A 20,362-nucleotide genomic window follows, 5' to 3' on the forward strand; every position below is an offset into this window, starting at 1 on the left:
TCCCTCCCTCCCCCTCCCCTTGGCGCGGCATGTCGGTTTCAATCGCAGAACTAGATAATACCGTTCGAGCCTTCTATGAAGGAAAGGGCGATGTAGTGAGTTAAGACGATTTTCTATCTTCGGTTTTTATATCTTCGATCTTTGGTTATTTTTAGCGGCAAATTCTCGATTGAAATGGTTCCTTGGAAAGAAAGAAGCAGGGGAAAGGGGAAGAGCTGTGGAATGGTGTAAAATGATATAAAAAAGAAACATTATATTCAAGAGGAAACAGAAGCTGACATAGTTTATCTAAATATATAGCGAAAACAAGCGCAACAGACCCTGACCGAGGTGATTAACCCCGTGCCCTCTTTTTTAATCCCAGGTCTCTCGGGTTCCTCTCCCTTTTATGAGAAAAATTAGGTTATCTGACAATCTCTTGGGAAATGCAGTTCAAGCAAAGCCCTGATGCCTGGCTGTTAGTAGGGACAATCCTGCAGGAATCTGGTTATGTCCACACGAAATGTAAGAATGATTTCTTTCAGCCTCTAGAATATACGTGCGGGAAGTTCGTGGGCTAACAGTTGCCTTCTAGATCTCGGTTTACAGGTGTTGGACGATGTTATTATGACAAGATGGAAGGTTCTTCCTAGGGAGCAATGTCAAGGTACCTATCCTCCTTGCCAATTTTCTTCTATTGTTGCAGCTGTTCCAGCTATGTTTACACGCATTGTCAGGCATTCGGAATTTCATTGTCAACTGCATCATCGAACATTCGAAGACGGAAGATAAACTGAAAACAGAGAGAGCGTTCCTTAATAAACTCAACCTCGTGCTTGTTTCCATCTTGAAGCAAGAGTGGCCACATAACTGGCCAACCTTCATTAACGAGATCATTTCGTCTTGCCACACTAGTCTCTCGATATGCGAGAACAACATGGTTATTCTCCGGCTGCTATCGGAGGAAGTTTTCGATTATTCCCAGGACCAGATGACATCCGCGAAGGCAAAGAACCTAAAGACAACAATGTGCCAAGAATTCTCTTCGATCTTCCAACTTTGCTCAGAGGTTCTTAACACCGCGAACCAGAGCAGCCTCATCAAAGCCACATTGGAAACATTGCTCCGATTCCTGAACTGGATTCCTTTAGGATATGTTTTTGAAACACCCATCATCAACACTCTCCTCAATAGGTTTTTGGATGTGCCTGATTTCAGGAACGTGACGCTCAAATGTCTGACGGAGATTGGGGGCCTTCAAATTGGGTCTCAGTACTCGTATGATGAGAAATTAGTCCAGTTGTTTACGGACACATTGACAACGGTGTCGAAGATCATTCCTTTATCGTTGGATCTCAAGCAGACCTATGCTACTAGCAATTCGCGCGATCAGGAGTTTGTATTGAATTTAGCGCTTTTCCTTTGCAATTTCTTCAGTGTTCGACTAAATGTAGGTTCCCCCCCTCTTGTTTCCCTGTTCTTAAACACCATTGTTCTCTATAACGGTAACACTGACAACCCGTGATGATAGGTCATCGAGAAACTTCCTAATCGCGACTACCTCACTCACGCTCATTTCTATCTTATCCGTATAAGCCAAATTGACGACAGGGAAATCTTCAAGATCTGTCTTGAGTACTGGACAAAACTGGTACAGGAATTGTACGAGGAAATGCAGCAGCTTCCGATCACAGACATCAACCCTTTAGTCAACATGGGCGTTAGCGGTTTATCCAACGGCGGCGCTCCCCATCCCAACACACTTGCCAACTACCCACTACGAAAGCACAAATACCAGGAAGTATTATCTAGTCTGAGAACCGTCATGATAGAAAAGATGGTGAGGCCGGAGGAAGTTCTAATCGTTGAGAACGAGGAAGGCGAAATCGTACGCGAGTTTGTGAAGGAAAGCGACACTATCCAGCTCTACAAGACTACAAGAGAATGTTTGGTATATCTTACTCATCTAGATGTCGTGGATACGGAAAACATCATGGCAGATAAACTGGCCAAGCAAGTCGATGGCTCCGAATGGTCGTGGGCGAACTGTAATACGTTGTGCTGGGCGATTGGCTCTATATCTGGCGCGATGAATGAAGAAACTGAAAAACGATTCCTCGTCACTGTTATCAAGGACCTCCTTGGCCTTACAGAAATGAAACGGGGCAAAGACAATAAAGCCGTCGTGGCCAGTAATATCATGTACATTGTCGGACAGTACCCACGGTTTTTGAAAGCGCACTGGAAATTTTTGAAGACGGTGGTTAACAAGTTGTTCGAATTTATGCATGAAACGCACGAAGGTTAGTTCCTATTTTACATACCCTCATTTTACCTTGACAATATACTAACCTGAAATTTTTTCTACAGGCGTCCAAGACATGGCGTGTGATACCTTCATCAAAATTGCAAACAAGTGCAAACGCCATTTCGTCGCTCTCCAGCCTGGTGAGACGGAGCCTTTCATCGAGGAAATCGTCCGAACCATGCGAAAAATCACCTGCGATTTGTCCCCGCAACAAATCCATACCTTTTACGAAGCCTGCGGCTATATGATTTCAGCCCAGGGCCAAAAGGGCTTGCAAGATCGACTGATTGAGAATCTCATGTCGTTACCGAATTCGGCCTGGGACGCGATCATCAGCCAAGCAAATCAGGATCCGTCCATTTTGCAAGATGGAGAGACCATTAAGATTGTGGGAAACATTATGAAAACGAATGTTGCTGCTTGTTCGTCTATTGGAAGCTACTTTTACTCTCAAATCGGCCGGATCTATCATGATATGCTCAATATGTATAGAGCTTCTAGTCAGCTTATATCCGATGCCGTTGTTCGGGATGGTGAGTTTTTCCACTTTTGACTCCATGTTTTAATTTTAATGATTGTTGCCATTTAACGCCTTTTTTTTTTTTTTTTTTGGCAGGAAACATCGCCACGAAAACGCCCAAGGTTCGGGGTCTACGTACGATTAAGAAGGAAATCCTCAAACTTATAAACATCTACGTTGAAAAAGCGGATGATCTGGAGATGGTTAATGCTAATATGGTACCTCCCTTGCTGGAAGCTGTTCTTGTAGACTACAACCGCAACGTTCCGGACGCTCGGGAAGCAGAGGTTCTCAACGTTATGACTACCATCATCCATAAGCTTCATGTAGGTCTCTCCTGCTATCTTTTGAAAGAAGGACATGTTTCTCTTTTGTTTGTGACAAGAACTAACAAAGCAACAGAACCTAATGGACGACAAAGTGCCTCTTATCATGGAAAGTGTATTCGAATGCACGCTGGAAATGATCAACAAGGACTTCCACGAATATCCAGAACATCGCGTGGAGTTCTTCAAACTCCTCCAAGCAATCAATCTTTACTGCTTCCCCGCGCTCCTGAAGCTGGATGCCAGTCAGTTCAAATTCGTGATCGATTCATGCATGTGGGCTAGCAAGCATGATAACAGGGAAGTGGAAAACACTGGCCTAACAATGTGTCTCGAATTGGTGAATAACATGGCTGAAACGGACCCACAAACGTCGAGCATTTTCTTCCGGCAATTCTACCTTCCCATCCTGCAGGATGTCTTTTTCGTTCTTACTGATACTGATCATAAAGCTGGTATGTTCTACCTTTTCTTTCCCTGTCCTTGGCGGAAGGTTTGCTACAAACAAAAGCTAACCCGAATATCTTTCCCCTTTCTTTCGTAGGATTTAAAAACCAAGCGATGCTTCTCTCCCGCATGTTTTATTTCGTTCAAATTGGCAAGATCCATGAGCCCCTATACTCTCCGGAGCAAGCTCCAATCGGTACTTCCAACAAGGATTTCCTCGAGCAATATGTTGCCAATTTACTTCAGGGCGCCTTCAAGAATCTGCAAGAGTAAGCTACGACAATCAAACCAGAACATTCCCTCAACTCCTCTCTTTTTGCTACTTCTGGAATAGAACAGATTACTAACAATACAATAGAGTCCAAATCCGCCAATTTGTCACTGGTCTCTTCGCGCTAAATGACGACTTCAACAAGTTCAAAACCCACCTCCGCGATTTCCTAATCTCTTTGAAAGAATTTTCTGGCGACAACGCTGATCTTTATGCCGAGGAGCGCGAACAGGCACAGCGGGACGCTAGGGCTGCGGAGAGGGACCGGGCGATGAAGGTTGGTGGACTGCTGAAACCTGCTGAAATGGATCAGGAGGATGAGTTGTGACTTGATGAGGAGCTTCGGGCTGAAGTCCTCAAAGGAGCTGAGATGAAGATCAAGTCTAGCTGTGATAGCACTGCGACTAGTACGACTGGCAACAAACCTACAGCGACTGATGGGCCCCCGTGTATGTCTTCATCTCACCAGCAGGATATGGACAAGGATGGATTGGATGGCTGGGATATGTACTGCTATTGATTACTAATACCAGATGTCAGAAATCAGAAACATTCGGTGATTGATGGTGGTTGTTGGTTGGTACTGGGTTACCCTTTTCTTCCTTTTTTCTTTTTTTATAATTATCTTTTTTTGCCCTTTATTTTCTATATTAAACTTTTCTCTTCTTACGGATTCATCGTTGGTCACTTTTCATTGTTCACTTTTCATTGTTTCTTTATGTTCTCTCTTTTTTGAAAATTACGGGTGAGACTCTGAGGCTTGGTGGTTCTCCTCACATATACACATGTCTTCAGGGGCCGTTGAGAAAGTTGAGGTTGAAGGTAGAGTAATGAACCAGACTGGGAGGGAGTGTATGTTTGTTTTAAACTAGATCTGAATATGGGATCTAGATATGCTGACCAACTGTTGACTGTTGACCGTTGATTGAGTGATTCCCGCGTTTGCCCTGTACGAGTGATCAAAAAAGGATGGATAAAGTTAAATCGAGACCGAATGGAATATGAAAAATATCTCCAGGATGATCAATACATATTTAAAAAGTACGCTAGTTCGTTACTCACAAGAAAATAAACGTCTACAGAAGTACGGAATATTGTCGACCCCTTATATCACGTGATCTTGTTTCCAGTCCTTACTTGAACTTTTATATATTAAGAGATCTACATTTTCTATTTGATGAAGTCCTTGACGCGTTTTTGAAATCTTTTGATGATATATGAAGATGAAATTTAATAGAATATCATTTAAAGAAGTAAATTTTAATGAGTTTTCTATCTAGAATAGAGAAGTTTTTTTAGAAGTTTTTTTATATCTATATTTTAATATTTTGATTAATCAACTTAATAATAAAAATGATTAAATGAGTAAAATTATTTTTTATTATATATTTATAATCTTATATATGTATAAATTCAAATAAATTAATTATTTTAAATTAATTTTCTATTAATTATAAGTGTTTTTTAAAGAAAATTCTTGAAAATTTAATTATTTCTAATTAAATATATAAAAAGTTTTATAAATATATATATATTTAAAAATTATTATAAATTAATTAATTAAATATTATTTTATTTTAAAATAAAATTTTATAATTTTATATATTAATTTATATTTATATATTAAATTTATTAAATATTATAATTTTTTACTATATATATTTATTATAAATAATAATAATAAAAATTTTTAATAATTTATAATATTAATAAAAGTTTTATTAATTATAGTAATTAATTATTCTAAAAAATTATTAAAATTAATTTTAATTTATTAAATTAATAATATTTTTATTTAATTAATTTAAAAGTTTATATTTATATCTTTAAATATTTTTTATTAATTAAAAAAACTTTACTTTAAAAATTATATTATTTAATATTAATAAAATATTTAAATCAAAAAATTATATATAAAATTATAAATTAAAATTTTTTATAATAAATATATTAAAAACTATTAAATATTTTATATATAATTATAAATTATTATAATTATTATAAATTATATAAAATATAATTTTTAAATTTTATAAATAGATAAATATTATAATAATAATTATTATTTTTATGTAAAATTTATAATATATTTATAATAATTTTTAATTTAAAATTTTAAAAATTATTTTATAAATTTTATAATTATATAAAAATAATTAAAATCATTTTTAATGATAAAACTTTTATAATAATAAATTAATTAATTATATTTAATTAATTTAAAAATTTAAATTTATATTAAAAATATTATTTTATATAATATATATAAAATTATTTATAATTAATATTTTATTTTTTAATATTATATTTTTTATTATTAAAATTATTAATATTTTTATAAATAAAAAAATATTATATAAAATTTTATTTTTTTCACCATCAAATCTTATTTTAATATAATTTTTTTTATTATTTATATTTAATAATTATTAATTATTTTTAATAATTAGTTTATTATATATATTTATAAAAATTATAAAAATTATATTAAAGTTTATTATTAATTTTAAAATTTTAAACTATATTATAAGTTAAAAAAATTAATAATTATAAAAGTTATAAAAGATTAAAATTTAATTTTAAAATATTAATAATATTTTAAATTATTAAAGCTTTAAAAATTTGAATGAAAACTCATATAAAATAGAGATTTAATTTATTTTAATTAATTTAATTAAATTTATTTATATTTAAGATTTTATATATATAATAAAAATAATTTTATTAAATTAAATATTTTTATTATTAGATTAAATAATTAATAGATTAAAAATATAAATATAAAAACATTTTTAAAAGAACTTCTCTATTTTAGAAAAGAATTTTATCAAAATATAAATCTTTTTAAAGTGATTTATAAGTCAAAATATTTTTTAATATTTCATTTTCTTTATATGATATTAACTAACTCAAAAAGGTATTATAAACTCTATTGAATAGAAAGTATAGATTTTTTATTTAAATAAGATGATATAGAGATCAAATAAAGCAAGCAATCACTGATTTCAACAAGATAACTCCTGAATTGGCTGCATTTGAGCGTAAAATGGATCTCATAATGTTAACTATGAAAACAAACATATGGGGGAAACCAAGTCACGTGCTGAGGGCCCGACACAAAAAGGGTATTAACTATGTCACTGTTCCTTTTGCCCAGCTTGATCCTGGATTTTTATGTGCTTTCTCTTACCATAATGAACCACTGCAGTGTCTACAATTAACAAACACGCTGCTTTTACCGCGACTTTTCATTCGTTATTTCCGTCCCCAAAAGTAGACATATCATTCAAACCCCATTCTCGCATTCTGTTGCCTGGACCTGCAACTTCCACATACCCAATCTCCATCCCTCGTTGCGGCCACTCCTATAACCCCATCTATAAAAGAATCCGAGGAAAAAGGGCACAAGTAAAGAACAAAGAGCAAGGAGCAACGGTAAATCTCTATGTCCAGAGATCGCGGCGCAACAATGCTCAGGTCTCGTGGCGGAGGAACCGTAGCGCAGGTGGAGACGATGGCGGGAGAAGAAGAACAACAGCAAAATAGAATAATGGGCCGGTTGACGTTACGAGCTGCGGCAGACACGGGCGTGCAAGTTGAGACGGAAGCGGGAGAGGCTAGTAGAAGGAGGATACGGTGGGCGGAGGATGTGGTTGATAACGAGGGGCTGGGGAGGAAGAATTCGAAGGGTATGTTAAAACATGACTGCTATTGTGGTTTCGTGGAATTTTTGGTTCGTTTTGCTTTGTTTTTTTTCACATCTTATGTTCGTTGGATGGGTAGTGGTTTTCTTCCCTTTGAACTGTTGGCATATATTCTTGAGCGTTTCCAATGTTTTTCCTCCTTCTCTACCTTCCCTAGCTAACCATCTGATCCAGTTTGCTGCATCTTCCACAAAACCCGTCCGGTGGGTGAAAGCAGCTCCGAATCCTCCTCAGATTCTTCCTCAGATGACAGTGACAGCGACAGCGACCTTGATACCGGGGAAGCCAGAATGGCCAACGGTCACGGTTTAAGTAACCGAAACCCTCGTGGCCAACAACGGGATCTTTCCTGCAACCACCACGGCCCTCAGAGTGACGGACCTTCTGAACAAGGAGAGCATGGTGATGGTACTGGTGCTGGAGATGATAATGTAAGCGACAACGACAGTTGTGGCAGGGAACCGTCGAATGGTGGTGGCAGCGGGAAGACAGATAAACCTAAACGGATACGGGTACATCGTCGACCGCGACCAAATGCGTATGAGCGTGTACCGAAAAGGCATCCGAAGAAGGAATGAACGAAATAAACCTGCATAAGAGAACTATAAAAAAAAAAAGGAAGATACCAACCTTGCACGGTGTTTTATTAGACAAGGCAGGGAGGTTTCCACAGCTTGTCTTCTCACTGCATTATTTATACAATTGACGAGCGAAATTTTTTTTCAATTTTCCTTGCGTCTTCTTTGTACCTCCGCTACGTAACGAATTCCGGTTTGAATTGATGATGTTTATGTTTTGTGCACGGAGCAGCAGAGAACGGGGACCGGTTTGCATTGATAAAGTCCTGCATGTATACACGGATGGCGTTTTGGGTGATCCCCACTGCTGGCTAGTTATCCCTCTTCTTCCTACTCCTTTTCTCATTTTTAAGACCCCCCGAGAGGTTCCATGTACATTGGCTCATTGCGCAATATGATGACGATAGAGCAGGTCTCGTTTACCATTACGTACCTGCTCCTAGACAAGACGGATACAAAACAGCAATATTTAGACCCAAAAGCATTAAAATAGGTTTCCAGGAATTACATACTACCATTATCATTTATTTTCAACCCCTTGTTCCAACTTCGATTTTCAACAGAAGAAGCAGCCCAGATTCTCAGTATGACAGATATTCGAAACAGTAAACGTTTATCAGACAGTGGAGGTCACAGCTTTTGTCTTTTGTTTTACAAAAGAGTGCAAATGAAAAAGTTTCTGAGAAGTTCATTCTTTTATGTTTCGCCCATTGTGTCTTTTGACTATGAAGGGCGGGTTGACAATGTAGAGGTACAATTACTACTGTCTTCTTCATCGAAAACCGCCACTTAAGTAAAAGAGCAACGCCCAACCAGCATGACAGGATAACATGATGAAGTCCACCGTTAATAAAAAGCACCCGCGATAAGGAGAAAACTCGCCATAAGTGGGGTATTATAAAATAAACCATATATTGAACAGCGATAAAAGGAAAGAAGTCGTTAAAAAATGATCGTCCTTAGGACTTAGGAGAGTAAAAATGGTCCACTACCCCCTGATCCTAGCTCCAAATGTAAGGAAATCTATATAATCGTGATTTTTTCCAAAGCATTCAAAGCATCATACTCCTCCGCCTCGACTCTGCAAGCCGTTGCACCCGCTTGACATCATTCACGCTTTCCTGTGCATCCAGATAGGCGTCATAGTCGAACTCCGAGACACCCTTCACACTTCGCGAGTGTGAAGAGAAAGAGTGATGGTAATCCTCACCCCGCCTGCTGTTGGTGCTTATACCCGCTGATTCCAATGCTGCTTGAATATCTGCGACATTTTCATTTGAGAGGTTAGTAGAACTCTGGCTTCGACGAGATCTGGAGCTAGTTTCGAGGGTAGTGGGGTTGGAGGAGTGCCTTCGAGAGCCACCGGTTGTCGTTCTTGGGGCGACATTTTGTTCCTGCTCAGCCAGAACTTCACTAGTGTCCCTGGTACGATGGCTCCGTTTTTTACTCCCCGCCATAAGAGTTGATATAGCAACGCTAGACGTCGATGGTCCCCCCTCTGACGTAGTCTCGACGTCGAACTTGTTCGCTGAAAGTGTCCGTCGTTTCCTGATTGTCATGACATTGGATGGTAGCTGCACCATCGAGTTGTCATCCGTTCCCCCTAGAAGGCCGGCACACGAATCATTATAAGTCATTGAAGACATGGATTCTCCGTCCGTTGCTGAACTGGTCATACCGAAGTTATGGTTGCTTCCTTCACTGTTCCTATCTTTGGATATTTCAATTTCAGATTTCGAGGCTCGTCGAAAACGAGCTTCACCAGTAACGGCATCCACAAGCTCTTTTGTTGGGCGTCGCATTTTATCCCTGAGATTTGGCTCTGCATAACTTATGGAGCCACGAGAACGCCGAGACGGACGACTCATCCTCGAGTGGGGTAGTGCTGGTGTCTCCCTGGTCCCTGAAGAGTCTGTCGGGACGGCATAACTGGTGTCTAGCCCAGCATGTGCTTGTGGGAGGGGATCCTGGTTTTCCTCAGCAGGGAGTTGTTTGGGCCATAAGTTGATATCTACAACTTCCTGTTTCTTCTGTTTGACTGGCTCAATGGGTACTGTAGGGATAGACTTCTCAACAATATCGTGACTTCTATTTTTAGGCGGGTTAGGATTTGGTTTCGGGATCTCTTTTCCCCAACTTCCAGTAGCGGAAACCTTTTCCGTGGTAGAGGATTTTTGCTTGGTATTTGCGGTCTCTGTGAAAGGAAATATTAGCTTAGTTCCAGTCAAAGAGAACAATATAAGATAATACGTACTTGGGCCTAGAGCACGACGAACGGCTATTCTCTCCTTTCGTTGAGTCCCTGATTTCTTCGTTGTGGCTTTTGTTGGGGTGCTTTCTGATTCTACGACGGAATCCCTGGAGACGTGGTTTGACGAGTCCCCTATTCGAGTGTATTGGAAGTCGTCATGTTCGTCGAGATCGTGCGATACTAACTCCTCGTCATCCCGCACGCTAAGCTTGCGTTTGGATCCGGATTTTGAAATGTGTATTGGTACAAATGCTTGTTCCCTGTTTTCTCTTTCTGCGCTCCGGGGGGTAGTGTTTAACACAGAACTATCTCTCCTCTTCCTCCTCGCTCCGGAATTCGAAATATTTTCTAAGTAATCAATAGGGTTTTCGGCGCCCTTGAAAATCATTTGAGGTTCTTTATCCACGGAAGAATCGGCGGGCTTGTGAAGCTGAAGCTCTGGTTGGAAAATTGGAGAAGATGATGGAACTGGGGAATTGTTCTCCTCGTTCTCCGCGTGCTCCTCGTTTTCTAGTTCGGCGGCATCTGAACTGCTGTGGAATTCGTCAGTATGCTTACAATCCGTAATTGGGCTACAATATAGCATCCCCTTACTCTAGTGATAATCTTCGGTAAAATTTGTCCTCTAGAATAGCGGGGAGCCGGCCCTCATCCATGGTTTCCCGAGCAGCCTTTACTAATGATCTCCGGCGAGAAGTTTCTGGAGAAATTTGAAACCCCCGCTCAATGGGCATTTGATTTATTCCCGCAAGGAGCTCTCTTCTCCGAGGCAGTGAACCCAGTTCTGCTATTAAGCTCCCAAACTCGGTCAATTTCGCGTCTAGTTTCGCTTTTAGGGTACCGATTTCGTCGTTCAGGTGTGGGTGATGTTGAAATTTTTCAAGCTCCTGATTCGCTGAGATGACCTCTTCCCGGAGGGTAACATTCTCAGCAAGAAGGCGAGATACTTCAGATTCAAGAGTGCGTATGCGGAGTGACTGCATGGAATTTGCACGTGCGATTTCGCGATTCTGCCTTATGAACCGCCGTTTTACTGTTCCTCCAAGTCAGCGGAGTCCTTCTAAAACTGCATAAAAGAGGAAATTCAACATACGAGACTCAACTGATTCAGCAGCAACGGGGATCTCATTTAACCTCGCCATAACGGCAAGTTGTGGAGGTTTGGTTGTCGAGTCAAAGTTGGTACAAAGGTTGAACAAGGGAGAAATGGTTGGATCATGAATTAGGGCATTCCTAGATAGTTCGGTAATTCAATATAATCCTCGCAAATGCCCTCTATTCTACAATCCAGCCGCTTGTCAGGGTCTTCGCGTTCTGTTTGCGATGATGATTGGGGATGGTGGATGGTGGATTGTGGTTGGTGGTTGGTGGAGTGGATGATCAATTATGATATTTTTAATATTGCGATGGTACAAAACGAAAAGAGGAAGTTTGTTGATATTTGGCCAGAAGCGGTTAGCCCCGAGTGTGCGTTTAGGGTTCGCGCTAAAACAGAAGCCCTGGAAACTCGATCACGTGTTGATATCAAGTTTATTGCATCGAACCTTCAACCACCGGCAGACACTTCAACAGCATCTTTTTATATCTTTCAGGGTTTAAACATAATGTCCAGACCAACATCAGTGTTCCCCTCAACGGGGACCTCTTCATCCCTAAGGCAGTCCTCCATATACTCCGCTACTTCACAGCAGTCGTCCGTTCTCGCAGCGCGGATCGCATCCAAGCGACTCGAGCTTGAAAACCTCAGGCAACTACGCGACGTGAGTGGGGCATTGGCAGCGCAAATAGAAGCATTGGAGGAGAAGCTATCCACTCTAAAAGGCGGAACTGAAGGTTCATATGTTATCCCCGTTCACTTTTCCTCTTAAAAGCTCTTCTCTTCTTTCTTTCTTTATTTTATTTTTTATTTTATTATTCTATTTTATTTTAATGTGCAACGGAAGCAATCCCAATGCGAATACAAGAAGGACTAACCACGGATGGAGTCAAAACAGCTGTGGCATGCGTGATGGCCAATTGGGGTAATGTTCTCAGTGCAATCAGCATGGCATCCAGTGAGCCTCCTCCTGACCGCATATTAAAAGTGAGAGTAAACTAGAAACTGATCATATATTTTTCTCCCTTCCTTAGCCAAGGCAGCTGCAGCAAATGAACGCGATTCTCCTGTCCAAGGGAGGGAAGCGGATAATGACGACCAAAAGGCGCTGTGTCTCCCATCAACGCTGGTTCGTATCCCTGCAGAACAGCCAAGCATGTCGCGAAAGAGGGGAGGCGAGTCAAGCGAGAGGTGAATACGTTGATGAACACTGATATGACCGGCATGTTTATATCCCTGTACAGATTTTTTGGTCTTCGTTTTAGCGTACCCTGGTGATATTGGCGTTTGGTATAGATATGATGAATCCACGGCAAGATCAATTGCACTTGATTGCAAAAGTTCAGCCAGAATGCCATAACCCTCGCTATTAGGGAGTAAAGTTGGACGGTTAACAATGGCAACGAGATTTAGTAATACTGCTCGCAAAAATCAGCCATATTTTACGATAATTATTGTGGAAGTGGGTGATTCATCGTTATTGTTCTTTGGTTCAGGTCGCTCTCATTTTAGCCCTTTGGTTGGCGCGGGCCACATCCACAAAACTCACCGCGCTAACCACGGTTGCCCTGTAAACAAACAACCTTAACCCCAGATTCAAAACCCCCTCCTTTTTTAAAGATCTTGGACCTGGGGTTGTCGAATTGCGAATACTCCAACAAGCCACTCTGGCAGCTTGTCTCTAGCTATTCCCGCAAGACAGGATTCACCGGCATACTGGTGCGGAAATTACTTGTACAACCTCTTGTCCAGTATATTCGTCTATTCCTTCAAGACAAGGATCAGAGTAATCAGTCTTCATTTACCCATTCACCAGGTAGATCAAGCAACGGTCACCAGCGCAACCCAAATACTTGCAGTGAATCACGCCAATTCCAGATGAGGAAACCTTACTATTGTCCATCAGTCTAACACACCTTTTGGATAACGAAATCTATCTGGATAATGCCTCGCGCCACACGCGCTGTCTTGCGCCGCAACAACATCCATGACATAAAGGACCCCACAAAACCAATTGAAGGATCAAACAATACGCCGACCTCTTGCTGCACGCGAAATACCTTTGGAGAGATAACTGGCAACCGCGACTACAATCTCTCCCCGCTTGAACAAGCTTCCATTCCGGCGGAGTTGAAGCAACGACTTTACGAAACCTCACCACAAAAGCCCACAGAGGAAGCAGCAGGTGTCCAGATAAAAAAACCGAGAAGCATACGAGATCTAGTAAACCCGGAAGATTTTGGAATTAAAGTGTTTAGGAGTACGTGTTTGGGTCAGATTAGGGAAAGGGACATCCAAACCCTGGCCAGTTCACCCAGCGGCGACGTTATCAATGGTCAACAAGGTCAAAAAGGCGTGTAATCTCAAACTCTGGTGGTGTTCTGTCTTGCTCCATTACTTGATTTCCAATTTTGATTTGTTAAACGTGCTAGGTTAAACCTTAAACTAACAACCCATGCTTAACAGATATTACATCCTCGGATCCAATGTTGCCATTGTCACAGGAACAAGATTCCCTTAAATCACAAGCACTACGATCAAGTCCACCACGATTTGGTCAGACTCCGCGGTTCGATCCAGCAGTTCACAAAAGTCCGGTAAAGGAGGTTTTATCAGATCAGGACCAGCAAGAGGATTCATTCTTACAATCTATCGTTTCGCAGTCCCATTCAAACTCAAAAGGCAATGACAAATGGGTTGATATAGCTGCGCGACCCACGCCAGCAATGCCTCAACCCGAAGTTAGAAATTATCAGGATATCGAAGACCCTCTAGATGCTATTGATGCTCTTGAAGATGCGCTTGAACAGATTGGACAGGCACTGCCGATTGTCGAGGAGCATGCACTTAATTCTCCTGAAAGAGCAGGCACTCCTGTTGACGGAATCATCCTTTCAGGAGCTGCCAATTCCGGGATACATCCTGGCATAAATCAGAAGAATGGTACAGAACCAGGTTCCAAGAAACAAATTGTATCTCGCCAACGCCAGTGCGTCAATAATAATGGGAGGCCACAAGCCAGAGAACAAAAAATGTCTCAATCACAATTGTTGTCTGCACAAAATAGACAATCCTCCCTAACCACTAGCCGTTCAACAAAAAGCCCTGATCGGTCTGTCAGCAAAAGAGCCCGTTCAGTCCCAGAAGTTGCGAAATCGGCACCCAATTCCAGAAGAGACAGCCATCCTAAATTGTCCTCAAATATTGGCTCAAATGATGCAAAGTTAGCCACTACCAGATCCAGCATATGTAGAAAAAGCAGCCATCCTAGCTTACCTTCGGGTACAGTGTCAACACAGACACTCGGAACAAGTAAGCCTCGTCCCAATTCTACCATCATCAGTAGTATAGCAAAAACCGCCTTTACACCTTCTAAATCCACCAAAACCCCGACGCGCCCAACTTTCGAATTGCCAGGAGAGGCCATATCAAGGCGTCAGAGAGCGCAATGGGAAGAACGTTTGAAGCGGGAAGAAGAAGAACTGCAACGAAGGAGAGAATTTAAAGCGAGAACGGCACGAAACTTTACCACACCAGCATTTCCTGTTAAAGAAACAATTGCTAGTCGTATTCGAGCGACGCTCAAGGCGGAGGAGGTACAAAACAGAATCTCTTCGGCTGAAAGCTCTAGAAACCCTCCATCAGTGCAGCCAAAGAGGTCCAGCTTGATTATGCCTATCAAAACTAGCTCCCTACGTACTGATTCCATAGGAAGCACTGGGTCCAATCGTACTCCATCAGACACAAAAGCTATAGGAAACTCAACGTCCGCGTCCTCAGCTGCACCAGGACGTCCTCTAGCTTCAAACGGCACCAACCGCAGCTTAACCCCCAATGGATCACGCTCTGAAAACAAGGACAAGGACGATAATAATAAGGGCGCAATTTCACCAATCCGTACTGTCAGAACCCCAGTTGCCCCTGCTACCAGAACAGATAGTATTACCCTATTCACGCAAAGATTGCGGGGCAAAGAGATATTTGCTCGTGACCGGATCCATGAAATCGAACGGGGCAGGGAGCGGAAGGAGAAGGAGGAGGCGGCAAAGAGAGCAAGGACTGAAGCGGCGGAGCGGGGCCGGTTGGCCAGCCGCGAGTGGGCGGAGAGGCAGAAGATGAGGTTGAAATCGATGACTAGGAAGAGTCAGACTGATTTGAAACGGGGGTAGATAGGTTGATGGGTTGATAACTCATGGACGGATTGGAAGTTCATGTCTATGGAGTCTGTGTTCGGTATCCCGGGGAATTGCTCTGGAACGATCAAGCTACAAATTGCACGAGGAGTTAGAGAGTTATAATAAATAAAAGTATAGCGATTACTGGACATGCTTTTAATCGTTGTCAAGCGGGAATTCGGTGGATATCGCTTTCTTATCAATTCATATTTTCGTTGTATCAGATAGTTCGTGGATAGGCGTTCCAGTCGTATATTATTGCCTGGGATGGGTTCAACTAATCAATCCACAGAATAGCTCAGCAACTGCTTCATTCTCCTCGTCTCCTATGCAGCTCTGTTGCTTCTGCCTAATTGTCTCAGCTGACCACCATATCTTTTTAACTGTCAGGGCTTGACATCCGAACAATTAAAGTGGTCGGTAACTTCTCACCAGGGATACCAGTTCTAATGAAATCAAGCTCACCATCCCTACATAGTTTTCTTTCAAATATGCCTTTTATGCAATTCGCGTTGCAACTTGTATCAAGACTCTACAAATTTGAGAAAGCTTCCAGTCTGTTCTTACCATACAAGACAACCAGGAAGGTGTATCGAACTAATATCGAACTAACAAGGCGATCTTATGATCATCGATCATCGAAGGCATTTTTCTCTTTTGGCCTCGCCTGCAAGGTTTCAAAATACCCACGTCGTTCTCCCGGCTTATCCACTTCTTCCTGTCACCTGTGCAGGAACAGGCAACCAGCAGCTTCGATCATACGCAGCCACATACGTCATGTTAAAAATATTCGGTTTGTTGGGACAAATAATTCGTCACCAACACACCTTCAAGGTCCCTGATGAGAAGGACATCATGGGTAGTTGGAGAGATGAGAATTGCGACTTACCGACGCCCTTTCGTGAACGTTTAGCAAGCTAAACTTAGAATCAAATGCGCATAGAGATGCAAGAACAGCCTTGAAGCTAAGAAAGAAAAAACAAACAATGATGAAATTGAAAAGACTTTTTCACTATCATCCGACGAAATCAAATCAAGGCCCCAGGAACAACCTTGGTGATGGAAATCATCTGAAACTATGATTCAGAGTATTCTTCGACTAACACTCCAATATTTGTATCATCACGCTACGGCATATTCGCAAATCTCTTCGGAGGCTTACAGGCACACACTCATACAAAGAGGAACAGATGAATAGTTACGGGGTACCCGTCTGTGTGCCGATTTATTCCTCTTTTTCCCGTTCGCATAGCCCACCAGGTCACCCTTTACTTCTGGGTAGTATTTTGTTTAGCATCCGATAGCAATATCGCCACTGGTGGGATAGCCTTGCAGCCTTGTCCGTCCAAGAAAGAGGGAGCAATAAGTAAATAAATAAAAGGCAAGGACAGGAAAAAGTCCAGAAAACAATCTTTTTCTTCGAGGGCCAAATCAAATCCTCTTGACAGAGTTGAACACGTGGAAGCGCAGATGTTCAAAAATAGCCAACCGGATTGAGTGGGGCAATTCTATCCTGGTAGAAGTTAGTATCGACACGAGCAAAACCAATTCAAGAACAAGGAACGAGGTTATGGATAACCATGTTGATTATTGCGGTTGGATAATAATTCTTCCTATTTTCAGCTGCGGTCTTTTCACGCTGCAACATTTGCATTTAAAATATTCTAACAGCAGCTATATAACTAACTTCTTAATAATTAATTAATATCTGGCTTTTAAGGCTGAAATGGAATTTTACTTTCCTTCAATCCATCATCAATCAGCCTTACGTGTTTTTGAGCAAAAGCCGCTGAAAGCAGCGAAAGAAATTTATCCAAAAAAGCTGTTGACAATCCGCAGTAACAAACTTTCTAAAACAAAGGCAACTAAAAGGAATCACCCTTCTGCGGGCTCTAAACAGGTAAACAAATGCATAGAAACATATGAGGATCAATACACACTCTCATTTCAATATCAAATACCAAAAAGGCTCTGCTGCAAATCTACATGGCATGAACCATGCATGTATGCAGGCCCACTGAAGCTCCATAGGTACCTGTTAGGTTAGTGGTTGGTCGCAGATGCGAGACCAGAAAACTCCATCCTTCATTCCCTTAACTGATGCCTCCAATCTCTAAATCACAAGTGCCATCCATGGATGCAATTCCGTTGCCCCAAGTGCCGATAACTGGATGCCCAATCAACAAAATCGTCAGCAAAAACAAGCTCCATCCAAGCACGTACGTGTCTTGACTCATCAGGCCCGGATTGAATATTCGTTCTTCCCCCTTGGGAAACTCTTGTGGTTAATTCTGCTAATTCCTCGACTGCTGAAAATTTCCAGATGTCTAAGGGCAGCGCCTTGCTGCTTACTGCTGTTACCGGGGCCAGTCTATGAGTAACTTTGCGGTATGGACGAATGTGGATGAATCTCTGTAATCCCACTTTCTATACCTCCGTTTCTGTTCCAATGACATCAAATATCGGACGGATCCAGCTACCGTTGATGACATGGAAAGTCTGAGTTTGGCTTGCTGGTAAATGAAAGAATGAACTGGTAACTGTAATTTCATTGCGCTGCAAAGCAGATTTTGCGAAAGGAGAGAACCCAGGTAAGTATTGAAAGATCCAAATATCCAAAAGGGCACAACAATATTTGAGATTTAGTTAAATATCCTGTTCTGCAAATAGATGCCATCGATGGGTATGTTAAAAGGGCTCCAACCACTTGGAGCACCAGCCACATCGTCGATATGCCATATTATTCAATATCCAATGTCCAATATCCAAATACCACATCTCCGTACTCAATTCTCAGGATAAAAGAGAAACAGCATCAAATATCCTACTTTCACCCACCCCTCTCATCCGGTCCCGAACCAGCGAGCCAAGTCCCTGAAAAATGAAGCATCCCACCGTCATGTCACCCCACCACCAAAGTCGTCATTGTCATCGTTATCGTCATCGTCATCAATACTTAAATTCCCCTGAAACAATGCTGCCAGTCACTAACCAGGAAAGATTGTGCACACCAAGGCAAACATCCGGGCTCCGGCGGGCACACCGTCATGTCCTTCCGTCCACCCTTGCTCAGTGCCCCGAGTTGCCAGAAACGGTGGACCATGGGTCACCTCTGGGTCACCCCTGGCCAGACTCCAGCAAAATTATCGCCAACGACGAGGGAATGGTTGGCACACACCTTGGCTGCTACCAATGGAAAGAGCAGAAAACGACCCTATGGACTGGATGAACAACTGCCCAAAGGTTTTAGGTTTCGGAATTTTATCCCAGCGCCAAAAAGCTTCGAAAAGCCTGATTGCGGATTGACTTTCCAAAAGGTTTGGTCCGCCAGGTACAAACCACCTAAATAACGAACGCGTTGCATTTTTATCCTTGCTTTGAGTTGGTTGGAAGGTTCCTGGTCAGGAGTTACCCAGTAGAAGACACGGGAACGTCCCGTGTATATCGTAGGAAAATATCATATTATATGGTCAGTATACTATGAGAAGGAAAGAGGTTCTAGATTGATTATACGGGACATAGTATTGTTCATTGTTACTGTATATGTTTCAGCGAAGGTATGAGAGCTGTTAGAGATATATAGTTATGGATTAATTTATTCGGAATATTATCGTCTATATATTAATTAATATACGGGGGAGGAGGGGGAAGTATGACATACGGCCGAATATCGACAGCATAGGAGTGGCTGGCTTAACACATATTTTATCAAGATGTTCTAGAAGTATTCAGCAGGCTGCTGTTAATATATGCCCTGTATCTATATCATTATCATTATTGATGAGTCGCTTGGTGTCAGATCCAGAGAAGCACAAACGTTCCCAATCAGTCTGAGCTAGAATTAGAACAAAGGAAGAAGCATTTATTTGAATTAATTAATGTAACAGTTTCTTTCTTCGTTTGAAGATGAAAAGTATAAAGTTTTAAGTTTTAATCATTCATTCGTACAGCTGTTGAAAGTATCTGAGAGATTAAATACACAAAGTAAACAGCTTATTGACATGGAGAAAGAAAAACGAAGCCATCAGCAGTAAAGTGTTTCATTTCAGAGAGTACATTCTTTCATCATCGCATGAGTGTGGATATAACATGCATAGTAATAGTAATATTAATAATGAAAATGTATCAAGGAAGAAAGAACCATGGTCTGTCTCATGCGAAAAATGTCTGGTGCGCCAGTGTGACTGGATGCGTAAGTAGATTACACCAAGAAAGTAGAGAAATGACGGCATGCCCAAGTCAAATGCGGAATGGATATCTTCCCAACTCATATGCCGAAACAGCAAAGAAAATAGGTAAGAGAATGTATCATTTTCAAGTTTTTTTTCTCGATAGTATCAAGAGGGTGGATGTATGACATGTGGACGCATCTCCGATATTCATAATTCATCTTTGCTTCATTCCTCTTTTCCCCTTCTCCGGTCCCGTCCAATTCCCCATCCCTTAAAAAACCAGGAGATCAAAACACCAGCAGCCAAAATGCAACTTTTAGAATGACAAAGGAGAGTTTTGTTTTTGTTGACAATGTAAAATGAAAAATTCCCCAAAAAAACTCGACCCAATTCGCCTGCACATGTTTTCAATTCCCAACCTTGAAATGCAATTTATTTTTCGTTTTCTTCCACCAATGAAAAGAGAGAGAGACCAAAAAAAAATAAAATGAGAGGTTAAGCGCAAGTTTTTGAGCCTTCAGCGCCAAATGTCGGA

The 20,362-nt window shown here is 41.1% G+C and overlaps 6 protein-coding genes across 6 annotated transcripts; 5 read left to right on the forward strand and 1 right to left on the reverse strand.

Moving 5' to 3' along the window:
* Positions 1–425: 425 nt before the first annotated feature.
* On the forward strand, positions 426–4,179 carry PAAG_00302 (exportin-1; the record flags this gene model as incomplete). The annotated part of the gene is made up of 9 exons (XM_002797717.2): positions 426–504; positions 575–646; positions 717–1,429; positions 1,511–2,282; positions 2,350–2,820; positions 2,904–3,133; positions 3,210–3,588; positions 3,678–3,849; positions 3,939–4,179. 9 exons carry the CDS (start codon positions 426–428, stop codon positions 4,177–4,179), a joined length of 3,129 nt encoding a protein of 1,042 aa, XP_002797763.2.
* Positions 4,180–7,296: 3,117 nt separating this feature from the next.
* PAAG_00303 (hypothetical protein) lies at positions 7,297–8,133 on the forward strand (the record flags this gene model as incomplete). Its single annotated transcript, XM_002797718.2, has 2 exons — positions 7,297–7,540; positions 7,730–8,133. 2 exons carry the CDS (start codon positions 7,297–7,299, stop codon positions 8,131–8,133), a joined length of 648 nt encoding a protein of 215 aa, XP_002797764.1.
* Positions 8,134–9,185: 1,052 nt separating this feature from the next.
* PAAG_00304 (hypothetical protein) lies at positions 9,186–11,526 on the reverse strand (the record flags this gene model as incomplete). Its single annotated transcript, XM_002797719.2, has 4 exons — positions 9,186–10,327; positions 10,388–10,917; positions 10,979–11,417; positions 11,478–11,526. The coding sequence occupies 4 exons, from the start codon at positions 11,524–11,526 to the stop codon at positions 9,186–9,188; spliced, it is 2,160 nt and encodes a 719-aa protein (XP_002797765.2).
* A 462-nt stretch (positions 11,527–11,988) lies between these two features.
* PAAG_00305 (hypothetical protein) lies at positions 11,989–12,675 on the forward strand (the record flags this gene model as incomplete). The annotated part of the gene is made up of 3 exons (XM_015843973.1): positions 11,989–12,217; positions 12,379–12,438; positions 12,515–12,675. The coding sequence occupies 3 exons, from the start codon at positions 11,989–11,991 to the stop codon at positions 12,673–12,675; spliced, it is 450 nt and encodes a 149-aa protein (XP_015700308.1).
* A 749-nt stretch (positions 12,676–13,424) lies between these two features.
* PAAG_00306 (hypothetical protein) lies at positions 13,425–15,649 on the forward strand (the record flags this gene model as incomplete). The annotated part of the gene is made up of 2 exons (XM_015843974.1): positions 13,425–13,740; positions 13,947–15,649. The coding sequence occupies 2 exons, from the start codon at positions 13,425–13,427 to the stop codon at positions 15,647–15,649; spliced, it is 2,019 nt and encodes a 672-aa protein (XP_015700309.1).
* Positions 15,650–18,702: 3,053 nt separating this feature from the next.
* PAAG_11084 (hypothetical protein) lies at positions 18,703–19,005 on the forward strand (the record flags this gene model as incomplete). The annotated part of the gene is made up of 1 exon (XM_015846792.1): positions 18,703–19,005. One exon carries the CDS (start codon positions 18,703–18,705, stop codon positions 19,003–19,005), a length of 303 nt encoding a protein of 100 aa, XP_015703596.1.
* Between the last annotated feature and the right edge of the window lie 1,357 nt (positions 19,006–20,362).

The sequence above is a fragment of the Paracoccidioides lutzii genome, assembly GCF_000150705.2.
Source record: "Paracoccidioides lutzii Pb01 unplaced genomic scaffold supercont2.1, whole genome shotgun sequence".
NCBI lineage: Eukaryota > Fungi > Ascomycota > Eurotiomycetes > Onygenales > Ajellomycetaceae > Paracoccidioides > Paracoccidioides lutzii.